This window comes from Copadichromis virginalis, linkage group LG3 (genome assembly GCF_057382275.1).
Source record: "Copadichromis virginalis isolate Kocher_CV1m ecotype Utaka linkage group LG3, C_Virginalis_male_GT1.1, whole genome shotgun sequence".
Taxonomy (NCBI): Eukaryota; Metazoa; Chordata; class Actinopteri; order Cichliformes; family Cichlidae; genus Copadichromis; species Copadichromis virginalis.
In genome coordinates, this window is record NC_140620.1 from 11,259,267 (window position 1) to 11,276,132 (window position 16,866).

The window sequence follows — 16,866 nt, forward strand, 5'->3', positions numbered from 1 at the left end:
AGGGGCTGGTTTTCATGCCATTAGGCTGCACATTCAGTGTTGTTATACCATGAAAGTACATAAGGATTGAGCAATGCATCTAAAGGGGAAGTGGATGAGCTGCAGAGCTGCAGGTTCCCTCTCAGCTTCCTGCAGCAGTCAGAAAAGATGCAAATGAGACGTGTGCGACGAGTGTAACAGGAGGCACGACTGTTTTACTACATCAGATAAACTCCTACGCTTCACAATGAAGAATAACCAACTGATTCAAAGCAGTTTGTATATGCCAGTGTATGGATCCCTGTTTATTTATGAGCAGCTAAAGTGTGTTTTTCTTCCTAGTTGAACATTTAACATTAAAAATCTTTGAACTCTTTCAGTGCACTTGGCTCAGCTCTGCCCACAGCTACAAACAGCCTCTGCTTTGATCATGAAAGTTAAAAGGACATTATGCCAGTTCAGTGTCACTTATTCTCTAAGGGTAGTCTCCAGTGGTGGAAAGCAACTCGTTTCCTCCTTGAAATTTCTTTCTTTAAAGATGAGTTTTCTTTCCTGCAGCATTTGGTGCTTTCTAGGGTCTTCGGCCTTCATTAGAATACCTCTCTCCATCTGCATTTCCTCTTCCTCCCCTTCCAAGCATCATTGTAGGGCCTATTTTGGCCCACGATCAGGTCTCTTAGGTCTGCTGATAGCTTCCGGTTATTCTGGAAGGTTTTTAAATAGGTTTTAGCAATAAATATCTTTAATATGAAAATAAGCTTTAAATAAAATCCTGTGGTGAGAAAGAGGTGAAACATTTATGTGTTCAGTCTTGTGAACGAAGGGCAGATTTCTCACACTCAACTGGAGTCCACTATTCATGTCCACACACACACTCTGGTGTGACGTCAATGCTGATTGGTGGAGGAGTTTAGGCTGAAGGCAGCCTGTTGCCTGGATATGAGCAGCAGCCGTGCCGAAGTTCACTCTGAAAACGATCAAAACTCATTTAGAAATAATTACTTGTTACTTTACAATCGCTGTGTAAGAACAGCAAAACTGCAGCTGTGTGTGTTACAGTGCAGTGTTGCAGCCCTACAGCACTGGTCGGGCTGAAATGCACCGAAAGTGACACAAAGGTAAATATTGTGTTATTGTATTAAGAACAAGCTGCTCTCTGACCTGTGATTGGCCTTCTTTGGAAGTAAAGGCGCTGTTGTTTCCTGCTTGTCATGCTGACACACACACACACACACACATAATAACCCATCCTCCTCTCTAATGAGGTGATTGATGATCTGTTATTCCGCCCTTGTGTGCGTGTGTGTGTTATGCGTGGCTGATGACGTGTGAGGTTGAATGGGGGGCGGGATTTTGTCTGATGAGGACAAAGACAGCAGGGGGTCATTAAACACACACAGACACACACACCCATACATACACACCTATCCTTCGGAGCATGTGAACCTCTGTGGCCCCGCCCCGTTCCACAGGAAATAGTTGCAAACCACGACTCAGTCTCCACGGTGATGCTTTACGAGCTGACGGGACGACTGGGGTCAGGGGTCACAAGGAGACGGAGGGAAAGGCGAAGCTATCCTTTCTTTTGGGTGCGGTTATAATGGCGGCTCCCGAATATTCTAGGATTCAACTCAACATCTGGAACTTAATCTGGGACTCCAGGATTATCTTCATATTCCCCTGGAAGATTTTAAGTATCTCACTTAAAAGACCCAAGTCATTCCAGGAATCCCGGAAGCCCCTGAAAGACTGATTGAGTCATTCATTCTATCTGGAAGAATCCTGGAAGTGAAATCAAATTTTCCCTTAAGGACCCTGAGGACCGTGCAGGATCTATTTGATTCTCCCCATGCTCGATTCTCTATTTTCAACTGCTGGAGAATCTCGATGTACCTTAAAATGTTCCACAAGTTGCTGACTTGTGGAACATATTTTAGTCTGCATGAACATCTTTACTGACTTTTAGTTCTCAAGAAAGTCTAGAACTCCTTCTTTAAGGACAATCACATCCTTTGGCTTTCTCTCAAGAACATCTACAACACCTTCAGTAACTTACTAAACTTTTCCTGGAAACCTTGAACCAATAAACCATTTAACTCAATGAATTTTGTCAAGTATATGTGGAACTAGCCTACAAAGAATACCTAAACCTCCTGCAGGATCATTTCTCTTCTGAAAGCTCTTTAGAATCTCCTAGAAGTTCTTCAGAGTAAAGAAGGAAATTTCTCAGTACAACTCTTTGAGCTTAAATTGTTAGAAATAAATGTGTTTGGAAAAATAAAGTTCTGGTATGTCATTGTCCAGACTGACCTTTAATTATATAATTATAGTTATAAAAACTATTTGTTAATTCACAAAATAAATTATGTTTGACTCCCCTGAACTAGAAAGTTTTCTGTTTTGTTTTTTACCTTCAGAATCTTCAAGAGCCCTGAAACATTTCAAAGACTATACTTCTTTACTATACTTTTAGTACTTTAGTGACTAAATCAGATAAACTATTTCCAACTTACCCTACTGCAATCGCGTCTTTAACAACATCTGTTTCCAGAAACTCTGAAAGTGCTCCTGGAACTTCCTCAATGACAACAATAGACACTTGAAACTACAGTAGAAGGAGGCCCATTCTGTCTCCTGTCATGACTTTTACAACATGTTCAAATACCACTTGCACCTATTTGTGACTCCTGGAAACTTTTCAAGAACCCTGAACCATTTCCAGGACTGTATGAGCCTGTTCCTTTCCATTTATTGTGTTCTTAATTACTCATGGAAGAATTCGCCTTCTTCAAGAACATCTAGATGTTTGAGAGTAGTTTTGAGGGTTTGTCTCACCTGGAAAGTTTTCAAAGCCAAGACATTTTTAGCTCTATTACAGGTCACTAGATGACATCTGGAGGCCCACAACCCTTTCAGTCATTGAATGTTGTAAAGACACCTCAAACTGACCTAGGAAAGACCCTGGAGCTACAATGAGGACAATCTGAGACCCTCATGAAACTTGTGAACACTCCTATGGTCTTTGAAACACCACAAGGACTTCAAGATGCTTTTAAAACACCAAAGGAAACTATTTCAAACCAAAGAAGCCTCTTCAAGGATTCCTTGAACTTCCTCCAGAACTTCATGATTAAACTTTGTCGATTGAATATTTTTATCTATTTTGTTTTTTTGAGTGTTTTTTGTAACACATGCATCCATTGAGTCCACATTCATCTGTGTGTGCGTCGTTGTGAGTGTGTGAACCCGTTGTCTGGGGTGACAGCAGTAAGAATGTGTGACATCATAGCGCCGAGTCGTATAAAAGTGTCAGCCCGCCGCCGGCACACAGATACTGACTGGTCCTGAGATGAGACAGGACAGACACCAGTGATAGTTAAAAAAAGAAAAAAAAAAGCTTATACGACTTGTTCTGAGACTGATAATCAATTACTGTGATTGGAGAAAAACAGTTGGATTGATCGGACGACCAGCAGAATCTTTTATTTGACTTTGATTTTTGTTGGAATATTTTTGAGAAACTGTTTGTCAGTAAGTTCTGCTTCTTTATTGTCCTAATCATCAAATTTACTAATACATAAACATCAGAAAATGACATTTAAACTTCAAAAATATTTCATCAAATTAAAGAAAATCTAAATTGAAATTTACTAAATAATCCAGTTTAATAACTCCCATAACCCAATGAAGATTTATTCATATCTAATAATAAAATAACAAAAATCAAAATTTATTTTAAGTCTAAATTTTCTAGCCTTCTTTTACTTAAAATGTTTTTTAACTCTATTGTATTGAATTGAATTCAATAATAAAAATCTAAACACCTTCAGTTTGGTAGACTCTAATCTACATCTGTAATCTGAGACTGTAATAATCAATTTAAAAAAACTATTCATGACCACATTGTAAAAAAACAGAATTGTACAAACGTGAATAAAGCTACAAATTTGTTAAGATGCACAAATAAATTCAAATTTATGTTAAAAATATATTTTTGCTTCTTTTTTAATACCACAACAAAATTTGACCCAATCAGTTTTTATCTCCTGATCAGGTTATTTCACCACAATATTCACTTTTATCAAGTCACAGCAATCCTCTGACCGATAGATGGCGCTGTAGGCTTTAATAACCTTCAGTCAGAGCTACACGTAACTCAGCTATTTCATGTTCTTCTTAAAGCTTATAGGTTAAAAACAGTCATGGTGGTGTGTTTTTTTAACTAAATGTTTTTTGTACAAACAAAGATGGCTGCTGCTTCATCTCCTTTCATTTCCCTCATCTTCCTCCTCTTCCTCGCTGTTGCTGCGGAGTTAAAACCGTCACCTCAACGAGACAACAAACAGGTCAGTGGAGAACTTCCTTTTCATCATTACCTTCATTCTCTTTTTACACCCTTTATTTTAATCATTATCTTTGTCCTCATTATCTTCATTCATCGTCTTCATCGATAGTTTCTGCTCTTTTTATTGATTATGTCAGCTTTAATAAAGAGATACAATGAAACAGATCTCATAGTCAGAGATGATCTTAGATTAACAGCATGGTGTCATCAGCATAAGTGAGTCTGTGCAAGATTTTTCAGTGCTCCACCGATCAGTGACACATAATAGGAAGATTAATGTGACACTTAAAAAATGTCATCTGTTTGATGTTTTAAAGACTTGTTTTAAAGACTCAAATATGGGGCAAAGGTTAATGGACCCATCGTTACAAGAGTACTAACAAATATATAATATGGCTTACTCTAAGTTCTGTTATGTGGGACCAGTGTGTAATCTGAGTAATCTGATTAGTTGACTACTCTGTGTACTTGAGGTACAGTTATCAACATTCACTAGAAAAGGCAGTGAATCACACAGATGATTACTGACTGTATTTCAGGTTTTACACTCTCTGTTTGGCTCTCGTCTTTCAACTCTCATCTTGGCCACTCCCACTTTTGATGACATCACAGAGGGATCAGCTGGACAGCTCACCTCCACAACTCCTTCTGCAGTACTGCCTGTGAGCCACACCCTTGCAAAGCGAGTGAACAGCAGAACTGAAGCAGTCCCTCAGTTCTTTCTCAACTTCCTGCGGCAACAGACCAAGATGAGGAGGTGGAGCCGCAAGTCGATGATGGGAGGGAGAGGATGCTTTGGGATGAAGATGGACCGTATTGGGTCCATGAGTGGTCTGGGCTGTTAGACATATGTGTCACCATGGTAACTACACTACGACCTAAGCTCCGCCTGACGTTGCATGACCTCTGACCTCCAGAAGGATGAATTTTTCCACTGGGCAAAGACTTCATGTTGGATCTTTACTAATAAAGGACTAAAGGAAACGTACTAATGACCCTTGACGCCTGGCTCCAGTGCAGCCAGCAGGACTCTGTGTGTGTGAAAGACGAACATGTTTTAAACATGTAGATATATTTGTGTGTGTAAGAACATTAGGCATTTAGCTCACAGCAGGAAATGATCCGCTTCACACGCCTTTTCATTACAGGAAGTACTCTGTGTTGCTCCAGTGAGGGGCGGAGTCTGGATAATGTGTGCAGGACATGGCAGGTTAAAGACAGATGAATGTCCAATCTGATAGTGTTGCACATTTTTGCGCTTTTACATGTGTCTCTGTCGGGTGATGTACTGGAAAGCTGATCACAGTGGGGCATGTGTGAAAGCAGCTTAATAGACGACCATGTGTTAAACATGCAGGTATGTGTGTGTTTGTGTGGACGGACTGCAGGCAACAATAAACTACAGAGAAAACCTCACTGGGCTTATGTTGCTTTGATTCAACAGGTAAATAACATCACACAGATATTTATTACAACATTAATATTAATGAAAGTTTCAGTTTTTACTGTGTGAACTTCCTGTTTATGGTGACACTGAACGGACATTATGGTGCTTCCAACAAGGAAGAAGAATCCTAAATAGGAATGCATATTATGGCTCTGTAACAGCAGGAATGTATTTATCTGTTGTTTAACCAGGAAAACATTTTGAGGTTAAAGACTTGAGAAATACCAAGGGCTCAGGGAAGAGCTTGAGAAGAACAACATCGGAGATCTCTGTCCAGAAGAGCGCGGTCCTAGGAACAGCTAAGATACTGCGCAGGACCGCTCTACCTTTCTGAGAACCAAAAGAAAACCTACTTTTTAAGAACTCGCTAACTCAAGAGTGACATCGCTCCCAAGTTTTGACATATGAGTTTCAAAATATCTCTTCAAGCTACAGTCAAATGTAGCAGGTTGGTGCTGCACTTTCACATCGGAAACATTTTGTTTGTTTGTCTGTTTGTTTGGTTTTTTACATATGACTATCAAATATACGATAAACCTGATAACTATTAAACTAAAGATTATGAAACATATAATGAAAGCAACAGTTCACTGGAGTTGTGTCACTGTTCTTGGAGTGTTATTTTGAAACAGACAGTGAAGACATCACTTGACTTCCTTTTACATATTTCCTAAAGCTTTCTTATGATAAGTCCACTGCCACTTTTCATTTATCAGTTTTTCTCTTTTATCTCATAATTTGAAGCTTCTAGTTGAAGTCAGTGATATGACCAGCTCTATTAAAAGTTGATCATGAAGTTCTTTTGGATAGATATTAATATCTTGTGCAAATACCAAGTTTTCTTAATTATAATTCTTCTTTGGTCAGGATTTTCTGAACAGAGTGCCATTTACATCAGTGGATGGTTCATGGTGTTGGTGGTGTATGGAACACATCATAAAATGTGTGACGCGTTAATAATTTTACCGGTTAAAGGTTAAAATACAAAAATGATCATATCATTACATTGTTAGAGAAAATGTCATTCATTCACACTGAAAAAGACTGGAAATAATAAAAGATAATCTTCTTCTTATTATTATTATTATTATTAAGGTGGTCTAAGTTGAAACTTGAGAAGAAGAAATACATTTTTAGACAGGTTGCCTAAAACTTGAATTTAATCACCACTCATTTCAAAGTGATTTCCTTCTTCTTCTTCTTCTTTTGGGTCCTCCTTTTAGGAGTTGCCACAGTGCATCTTATCTGCTCGGCCATTTTTAACATCCTATGCACATGTCCACACCATCTCGGCCTTGCTTCTATAACTTTGTCTCCAAACTGCTCTTCCTAATTTCTTATCCTCTCCATCCCGATCACTCCCAATGACGTTCTTAACACATTCAGCTCGGCCTTCTGTCTGTTCATCAGTGCCACCGTCTTCAAACCAAACATCACAGCACGTCTCACTAACATCTTATAAACCTTCTGTTTCACTCTTGCTGCTTCTGTAACAAATCACCCTTGACACTCGTTTCCATCCTCCCCAGCCTGCCTGCACTTTCTTCTTCACCTCTCTTGTACACTGTCAGTTGGATGGTTGACCCCAGGAACCTCATCTACGTCACTCCTTTTACTCCTCGCACGTTCATTTTATCCACTTGCCTCATCCTCACACATGTTATCTGTCTTATTTCCTCTTCTCTCTCCTCCTCCTGCTCCCTTCTCTCCCAACAGATCAAAACATCATCTGCAAACATTCATAAGACTTCCTCATGTCGAACCAGTTTCAGTAATTGTTTAATAATATTACATTTATTTTGAATATTTCTACGTTTTTTAAGAATATATAATTATTTTTGTATTTCTGGTGAAATTTCTGACATGCACAGGTTGTTCCCGCCTCTCGGGGGCAGCATGCAGACATTTGGCTGTTCCCTGTCACGTGACGAGGTCAGTAGTTCCGGGGTCAGGGCTCGCTCAGCTAACATCAACCAAACCGTTGACGGTAACACGGAAACAGAACGAGCTGACTGTCCTCTCCTCCGCTACCAGCGAGCCTCCTGCCTCTGGATCCCGGCTGTTCCCGCCTCTTCCTCCGTCCTCCTGGTCCGCACCGGTCAATAAGCCTGAAGCATGTCGGCAGTGCAGCGGATGAAAGTGGCAAACGAGCGACACAGCAAGACGATCACACAGCGGGGACACGTCCAGAAAACGTCGGTAGGGAAACCAGGGCTAACGGCTGACCCGTTAACTTAGAGCCCGTGGGCTGTGGCCGGCGTGTGGTCTGTAGATGTGATGTTCGTGTAGAAGTGAGCATTTAAATACGTTTATTTGATTTATTTAGAGTCGAATCCAGGAAACAGCTAGCTCGCTAAGTTAGCCACGGAGCTCTGTTACCATCACAGTCGCCATCATGCTGCATGTAATTGTTGTTAAAAACCAGTGAAATGGTGGGATAGTAACAGAGGTCCCGCTGCTGGCGCACTGTGAGTGGCTGTTTAGTGTGTCATCTTAAAGAGAGCCAGAGTCCTTCAGGAAAGCTGGAGTTTTAGCGCGCCGCTCGATTGTAATTTATAGAAATACGATTTTATTCTAATATATTAAAGTTTTATTTTGTGGTGTTCAATCGGCACAAACATATAAAGCTGTCGGCTGTTTGTGAGCTTTTGGGGGGCTTTAATCGTCCATCCCCTCTGTGTGATGAGGTGTAAACAGATGGAGTGGGCGGAGGCGTGCAGCTCAGTGCGCACATTTAAAACAGAATTTGTGTCAAAGAAGGTGATGTTAGGGAATCACACGCAGGCCGAATTTAACAAAGGGCTTCGGACCGTTTAAATGAAGATCAGATGCTCGATTCTGTCCGTGCAGACAGAGAGCAGCGTTAAATGAGCTGTTTTCTAAATGGAGTCTGGTGCAGAGTGGCTGGTTTGGCAGGTGTAACAACATTGAGCGCACACAAAGCTGTGTGTGTGTGAGCAGTTATGAGTGTGACACACACAGAGTCAGCCTAACATTTTTTACTGTGAGGCGATTCTCAAGGAACTCGAAGCCACAGATGTGATTTAGTAAACATCTGTAAACACCCAGCTTTGTACTTTTGAAGCTTAAATTCAGAGACATTTAGCTTGCGTGCCATCAGCAGGCACGCTAGCTCAGGATATTTACAGTGTGTGGTGGGCGACTGTGACAAAACCACAGTTTGCCTTGATTCAGTTGGTGGTGTCACACCGTACAACAGAACTACTTGTGTTTTCTGTTTGATGAACAAAGAAGTATTTGATGTTTGAATACCTGTAAAACCCCTCATAAAATATGGTTTAAATATACATTTATTACAGTTCTAGTGATATTTGCACTGCTTTGGCACAACGAATATTTCATTGAAGCAGCACCACGTGAATCAACCAATGCTGAGGCTATACTGGCATCTTTACATGGTCCCTGCTGCTCAGTCACATCGAGCTAACTTTAGCTTATGTTACAGCAGCCAAAATGTATGTAAACAGTGTGCGTTACTAGGCAACTACGTGTGCCATTAATGTCCAGCGCTGCGTTCATTATTATATTAACGTGACGTCTTCAGCGGTTTGAGGTATAAGTGGCCTTCCCGTTGTACCACATATTGCAAATGGTAACATGACGGGTTTTATTTTAACAGGGTTACATAATTTAAACATTTTTAAAGTTCTAGTGTTTAAAATAAATCAAAGGTCAGAGCTTGGAGCTCTGAGGCATGAATGGATCTCATCAGTCAGGGTTTGGCCCTGTAATGATGACCTCCAGACGTTAAGGTGAACACAGTAAACACTGACTGTCCACGGAAATCTTTTCATTTGCTAGCAGAAGTCTTTGAAACGGGACGATTACAGCAGGGATGTTAGCTGAAATATTCAGCGGCTGTCGCACGTTCTGTTTGCCCGTCCTGTCTACAGTTCGGTTTCTCAGGTTGTCTTTGGTTTGTTGGAGACTTTCGGTTTTCTCTTAGCGTTGACCTGCCAACACTCCCATCTCACCTGTCACAAAATGTCATTTTTTTCAGCTCGTCTGTCCTTGCAGTAGACAAACCAGTTAGAACTGTCTCACCTCGTGTTTCTCTACTTTACTCACCCTGCTGCATAAACGAGGCTTCATGAAGCACAAGCTTAAATCTCAGGATTAAGCAAGTGAAATGTGTGAAACAAAGTCGCATATAATGTAAACAGTGTAAAGGTATCATAAGAGAAGTGTTGTGAAAACACCAAAGACGCCTGTTTTCACCACGAGGTGTTATCATTACCATCAGAATAAAAAGAACCAAGTTCTATGTAGAAGTAAAACTCAAAAGGCTTCCACGGGACGCTTTTGACGGTGCGTGGTTTCTCTGTGTGTTTTCCAGCGGCCAGTAAACGATGAGAAGTCTCCGGTGGGCCCGTGGCTGCTCGCTCTGTTCGTCTTTGTGGTTTGTGGATCAGGTGAGTTTCTCCCCTGCAGGTGATACAGATGTTGATACAGCTGCTGATGCAGACGGGCTCTGCTTCCCGCTCAGCTGATCCTATCTCTGTGGCGTTTCTGCAGAACTCTATCAGCTCTCGAAACTCTGAGTCACATTTTTCCCCAGAAGTTTTGTCTTCAGCCTGCAGGATACGGAGTCAGAAGGTCTTCCTGTGACAGATTGCACTTTTATCGCTGCCAGTCAGGACTTGCCATCTCTAATTAGCGTTTGGTAACACATGTCAAAAAACAGTCGCTTTAAATAGATGGGAGTTGGCTCTCCTGCTTTTCTCAGCCTGTTTTTTAATTGTAGGTCACAATAGAATCTCTGTTTGTGCCGTGGCTTTGAGGCATAGAGCCGGTTTGGGTTTCCCGTGATGTTCCTGCTCATTAAGCAGATTAATGTTGCTTCTGCCAGCAGCAGAAGACTTGACTGTTTCATACTAAAAGAAGTATTAGAGTTACTGGAATAAGGACAGGAAGTTGATGCTGGCGGTGCTGGACATTTTGAAAGTTTCACATTTGCGACTAAAAATACATGTGCAGATTGCTACATTTATTTAGGAGCATGTGTGTGAATAAAAAGTATTACAAGGCTCAACACTCTTCGTTAACATGACAATAAACCTGGAGAGAGAAAAACATGTTTGCTTTACTTTTTGGATTAACTGCGATCGTTACTATTACTGCAATCACAATCAAAGCCTCTGAAGATAAAAAGCTATTAAGAGTCCTCTATTAAAGCACTGATCATCAAATTTAATGGGGTGTCTCTAGTTGTAATACCTCAGTAGATAGGCGGGCACATCCATCCTTATCCATAGGTAAGTATATGAATACATGCCTATGGATAAGATAAACAGGACAGTTGGTAAAGTAGATTAAGTCATATATCAGTAGGTAGGTATATGGATCATTACACAGGTAGTTAAGTAGGTAGGTAAATGGGTGGGTGGGTATAATGAGATGAGAGAGATGATGAGATAGCCTTTATTTGTCAGTTGCAGGTCTTTTGCCCACAACCGAGATGACAGACCTTGCCGGCCGTACATACAATACAAACATCACATTGGGGAGACAAGTCAGGCTAGGTAGCGAGGAAAAAAAACATTGAAATGTGCAACACAAAAGGATAATACAGGAATGCACAGGTATCAACACACCATAACACAATAAACACAGACAAGCAACATGGGAAAGAGTCCCAGTGTGTACATCTGATCTGGGGCCGCTACAATCTTCGACTGCGCCTCCAGCTGACCCGATGTCCACATCAGAGGGGAGGTAAGCGTTGGAGGTGGCGTTGGGTCCGGGGTAGGGAGGGTGATGCGTCAGTGAGTGCTTATCAGTATCAGTATATGTATGTGTGTGCGTGTCCATAGTTCAGCTGAGACAGTGTCCTTCACCCTATCAGGCTAAGTAAACAGTCTACCAGCCAACCCAGGTGGCCTTGTAGGGAATGGGAAGGAACAGACTCAACACAGTCGTTATCAGGGAGTTGTTGTTCGGCTCCAGCCTTGAGCTGGCGCCGAAGGGGTAGCCGGGTTATGATGGTAATTGAGAATTTCAAGCTGTTTTTTAACACTCCGACACTGGTCTCTCAGTCTCCCGTTAATAGCTGCGAGCTTCTCTGTGATGTTATTAGCCGTCGATTCTGTGGTCTTGTCACTCTTTTTGCTCACATAGCAGATTCTGAGACCTCACGACCGCAGCCAACTGATCCGAGGTGTAATCCAGCTCCGCCCAGAGATGTTGTTCTGAGTTGATTCTTTCCTGATGTAATCCAACATACATACGCTCAAAGGTGTTATTCTGAGCATTCACTGCAGTCGTAAGCGCTTCCAAGCTCTTAACCATGCTGCCTTCAGTGAGCCCTTTCTGAGAAGTCGCGCCTGTCGTTCCAATCCCAGCGGGCAGCCTTGTGGGGGTTTGAACAGCCTGTTCCGCTTTCTTATTTCTCTGATAAGCCAGGGCCAAGCCAGCTCCGATCAGCAAGAACCCTGTTATCATGGTTCCGAATAGGTAGATATCTTCAGCGTCCTCGATCGACAGTCCCGCCAGGCACACGATCCTCTGCCACCCGTCCATCGTGTATCCGGCAGGGAAAGTCCCTCCAGGGCACTCGGGTTCTCCCGAGCCCAGACTTCTCGTTAAAGGGTGTCAATAGCACTCAGAGACCAGTTGATCAAATCCATAATTCTCTTTTAGGTTTTAGACACAGACTGTGAGAGAGTGTTCCAGGGAAAGTAATACAAAAAAGATACGAGAATAGACAAGGACATAAGAACTAGCAGGGAAGATAAGGGAGAGGAGAAAAGTGCGTCCGCCTCCTCCGAGAGCCAAAGTAGAAGTGGCAGGTAGGTGCATAGATAGAGAGGCTTTAGGTACAGAGACACCTATAGGTGTCTATGTAGGTAGATTTTAGGCAGGTAGAGGGTATGATGGTAGTTAGATATGGGTTGGTATATAGGTAGATAAGTAGGTGGGAACATAGTTTGGTAGATGGATGCAGCAGGTTTGTCAGTAGGTGGATCTGCACATATCTTGGAAGGTAACCGTGTAGGTAGATGGAGACATAGAGGAGCATGTTTCCCACTGAGCTGTGGCCGTTGTTCTTCTAACGTAACTCTTTACGTGTTCATAATCTTAGGTTGTAAGCTTGTGGTTTGAAACCATAATGTTTCATTTTTTCACTTTATCTAGGATTCAAGCAGCTCTTTGCTCATATGTTGGGTTTTATAAAGTTCAGTGGGCGACCGTTCAAGTCTACATGCTGGTCAGTAGCAGCTGGGCTCTTTTACAACAATGTGCTTTGGCATCGTGTTGCTGAAAAAAGCTGAATCTTTGGTGGCTGCGTTAGTTGAACAGTAACAACTAGGGCTGCTCAATTAATCGAATTTTAATCACGATTACGATCTGGGCTTTCAACGATCATTAAAAATGACTGAGCCGATTATTAGCCCCTCCCTCATTTATCCGCGACACCTTAAAGGCCGGTCCGTGAAAATATTGTCGGGCATAAACCGTCCGTGGCGCAAAAAAGGTTGGAGACCGCTGATTAAGAGGACCCGAGGGAAGCTCGGAAAGCTAAGCAGAAGTTATTTGGAGAGTGACTGCCGTTGGTTGAAAAGAGAGTTTAAAAAAAAAAAAACTTCAGTGGTGTTGCACACTATTTTATATTATTTTTTTAAAGTCATTGTTAACCCTTTAAAGCCGGTCAGAGCTGCATGCTCCGTTTTGCGTAACTATTGTTAAATCCCTGTAGAACCTGAACCGTGTAAGCTAGCGCAATAATTTGTTTTGCATATGAAACCGGAGGAGTTGTACTTACATCTGATGCCATCAGCTTGTCCTCGGTCACGGTTTCGTTCCACATATAGCTTTGCAAAAATTGCATAAAAAGCGCTTGCGGGAACAAAAACATAATATTCCAGAAACACGCTTTGCCGTTCCTATCAGCTGTTCGTAACACTTCCCACAGTGAAATGATGCACATGCTGTTTTCTTTGCAAATTTGCATCATAGGATTGTTTTTTGTTTTTCCTGCAGTATATAAAAATTGCTGTATCTCCAAAATAAAACTATGAAGACACTCAAAATAAATTTCCTGTGGTGGGAAACTATTTTTTTGCAACTTTATTGTATTTAAAGTTTTGAGGGATAAACCTCTTAAATTTCTCCAAGTAGAAATATATGTAAACAAAACAAAAGCGATTTTCAATTTTTTTTGTAGTTTATTGCACTTTTTTGTAATTTATGTAATTACTATGCACTTAATGCATACATATTATTAAAATATGGGCTATAACAGTTGTATTGATGTATAGCAACTTGAAATGCTCCCACAAATGGCACTACAGCATGTAAAAAAAATAATATAAGCTCTGGTGGACTTGGTTCTATAGTAGGTCTTAAAGGGTTAAATAAATATCGTCAAATAATCGTGATCTCAATTTCAGTGAAAATAATCGTGATTATCATTTTTGCCATAATCGAGCAGCCCTAGTAACAACTTTCTTACAGATGTTTGTGGATTCCATCATATGTGGTTCATAACATCATTGAGATTTCATGACTTGATGGATTTGGCTGCACAGTGTGAATGTTGGTGTCAGCGCTGCATTAGAAACCGACCTGATCCTGCATGTGCTCAGGAACATCCACACCTGAAGAAACACTGACGGTGAAATAAGCACAGGTTTCCACCTTAAATGAGCCCGGGCTCATTTAAGGTGGAAACCTGTGCTTATTTCACTGACAGGTTTCTAAACCACACTGTGTCCCTGCGTCTTTGCTTCATAGTTAGTCCTCACAGACTCGAGGAGCTTATGAAACACAAACTGTGCTTTTATTTACATTTACAGAAACGTTGCTATAAACACGTCCGTCGTGACTGCGTGCGCTCAGAGTCTTTGGACGGTTAGTGTTCTTGTTTAAGACTCCACTGCGAGCTGGTGAGGAGGCTCGCTGTTGAGGAACACGTGTGAAACCACACGAGCAGCTGCAGAGTGATAACGCAGAGACTTCTGCATTTGCAGCCAACAACAGAGCACATCACCTCGCCATCATTTCAAGCGCGTTCACACGTCACATGATTCATGTGATCTTATCTCTGCTGCACACGGTTGTTTGGTACCTCCGTTTCATAACATTTATCTTCTTTAAAATACAGTAGCTAGTGTTACGTGACAAACACAGGCGGCTGGCAGGCCTCCAGCCCTCGGAGTAAAACTCAGGAAGCGATCGTGGCTCGTTGCTTTGCGTCGTTTGTGGTTGTTTTTTGAACGTTTGTGCCACAATTTCCAGGTTTGATTCACTGAGCAATAATACAGTTTAAGAGTGTTTAAAAAAACAGGTGTCAGCGTCTCTGATGTGTCTACAGATGAGCTAGTTTTGTGTCATGTGACCTGCTGCTAATGCCTCCTTTGTGTTTGTTGCAGCCATCTTCCAGATCATCCAGAGCATCAGGCAGGGCATGTGATGATCTTTGACCCCAGAGATGCTGAGCCCGATGGAGGGAGGGAGGGGCACATCGCCTTCAAAACACACCCCCAACACACTCTCTCACACACACACTTGTACCTGTGGAGTCTGGACTCTTCCCTCTCTCTCTGCAGCACATCGCCTGTTTGTTTACTCCCGTCTCTGTCGATGAAGCTGATCCATCACATATTGATAATTGGTTCCTATCAGATGAAGTCTTAAATCCTCTTCCTGTCGGTCGTCCAGCTGCTGTCTCTCGTCTCTGCTGCTTTTCTCAGTCCCCGGTTTAAAGGGACAAAGCGCTGTTCTTCCTGCTGTCGGCTCATTAATCATAAATCCTGCGAACGCGCCTCCTTTCTCAGACCGTCGCTCAGTCTTTAGGACCCTCGTGAGTCTGAGCTCATTTACTCAGAAAGACTCAGCCATCATACTGTGAATCATTGTAATAACAGGACAAAGTTACGGTTCAGACAGATGTTTACATGCAGCACGCCTCAGATTTTAAACTTTTGTACATTGAAGCCTGAGAAGAGCAGCCCAGCCTGGAAGACTTTTAATGTGAAAAAAAAGAATGTCTTCCAAATTAAAAGTCTAACACACCTGTTCTAGTTTCAGTTCATATTGAGTGTATTTGTTGTGAATTTTGTATTTTTGTCAATAATAGTTCAGTGATTTATGTGATTTCGAGTGCTGTTGCTAACCGCTGTTTAATGACTGCTTATTACTTAGTGTTTCAAATGTGAAACAAACAAAAAGAACAAATCTATTTATTTCTGAGGAGCCGTTTAATTCATTCCGCTGATTATTCAGTCACATATCATAAGTGTTAATATTAGAAACGGTTTAAAGACAAACATTTACTTTAAAGAAGCAATTTTAGCTTTTCTGCTGGAGCTCTTTAGTTTCAACCACAGCTGTTACTCTAATCTCTCCTCTGGTAACTGTCACTTACATTTAGTGCGTCTTCTTCACAATAAACCCTGCTTGAGCTGTGATTGGTTATATTTGTGATGAATTAATGAAATAGTTAAGTTACAGATAAAATGTTTATTTTGAACTCAGGGTTGAAATCTGCAGATTGCGTCTATCAGCAGCACGTCTCTCATCCAAAACACTTTTTTGTGAGTGTGTGTGAAACAGGAAATATATGAATCACATGAAGAAGAAGTCAGAGCTTCATCTTCTGTGAGCAGTAGTTACAAATGTCTCACGGGGCCTCGTAAATTCTTCTTTTAGCTCTCAGATTTTCAGAGGTCCAAAGTCATTTAAAGTAAATGAATCTGGGCTTTAATGACGTGCAGATGAAGCGACGAACAGACTGTCAGCGGGGTGAAAAGACGTTGAATTAAAGCACACAGGAAGTGATTGTGAATGCAGGTTCATGCTGGATCATCGTGTGAAGTTTACAGGATTCAGACTGGAAATGTGATTTCTCTTTAAGGCTCTAAAAACAGCGCTTTGCTCCTTTAAATCCCTTCCCCTCCACACACTTTCAGTTCTTCTGCTGTAAATGAAGTAAAACAAGCTGATGAAACGAGCTCCGTCATTACAAACGTCCTGCTGACGTTTCCATGTGAAGCAGTCGGAGACGTTCCTTCAGCTGGACGACACGCTCCGCTTTGATACTAAATAAAGCTCCAATATTTTTCTCTACACGCCT

The 16,866-nt window shown here is 41.5% G+C and overlaps 2 protein-coding genes across 3 annotated transcripts; both read left to right on the forward strand.

The window, feature by feature from the left end:
• The first annotated feature begins 4,226 nt into the window (after positions 1-4,226).
• On the forward strand, positions 4,227-5,220 carry LOC146712752 (C-type natriuretic peptide 2-like). Of its 2 annotated transcripts, XM_085444405.1 has the most exons (3): positions 4,227-4,325; positions 4,864-4,990; positions 5,030-5,220. In XM_085444405.1, the coding sequence occupies exons 1-3, from the start codon at positions 4,227-4,229 to the stop codon at positions 5,167-5,169; spliced, it is 366 nt and encodes a 121-aa protein (XP_085300531.1). In that variant the 3' UTR covers positions 5,170-5,220. The 2 variants fall into 2 exon arrangements, with proteins under 2 accessions (XP_085300531.1, XP_085300521.1); XM_085444395.1 differs by having other exon boundaries at positions 4,864-5,220.
• A 2,563-nt stretch (positions 5,221-7,783) lies between these two features.
• Positions 7,784-16,859, forward strand: LOC146712753 (stress-associated endoplasmic reticulum protein 1). Its single transcript, XM_085444418.1, has 3 exons — positions 7,784-7,970; positions 10,129-10,204; positions 15,164-16,859. Exons 1-3 carry the CDS (start codon positions 7,887-7,889, stop codon positions 15,202-15,204), a joined length of 201 nt encoding a protein of 66 aa, XP_085300544.1. The 5' UTR covers positions 7,784-7,886; the 3' UTR covers positions 15,205-16,859.
• Positions 16,860-16,866: the final 7 nt, after the last annotated feature.

Coding starts and splice junctions, on each gene's coding strand:
- LOC146712752 (XM_085444395.1), top strand. CDS start 4,227: ATGGCTGCTGCTTCATCTCCTTTCATTTCCCTCATCTTCCTCCTCTTC. Junction 4,326..4,863: donor CTCAACGAGACAACAAACAG/GTCAGTGGAGAA, acceptor ACTGTATTTCAG/GTTTTACACTCTCTGTTTGG.
- LOC146712753 (XM_085444418.1), top strand. CDS start 7,887: ATGTCGGCAGTGCAGCGGATGAAAGTGGCAAACGAGCGACACAGCAAG. Junction 7,971..10,128: donor GACACGTCCAGAAAACGTCG/GTAGGGAAACCA, acceptor TGTGTTTTCCAG/CGGCCAGTAAACGATGAGAA. Junction 10,205..15,163: donor CTTTGTGGTTTGTGGATCAG/GTGAGTTTCTCC, acceptor TGTTTGTTGCAG/CCATCTTCCAGATCATCCAG.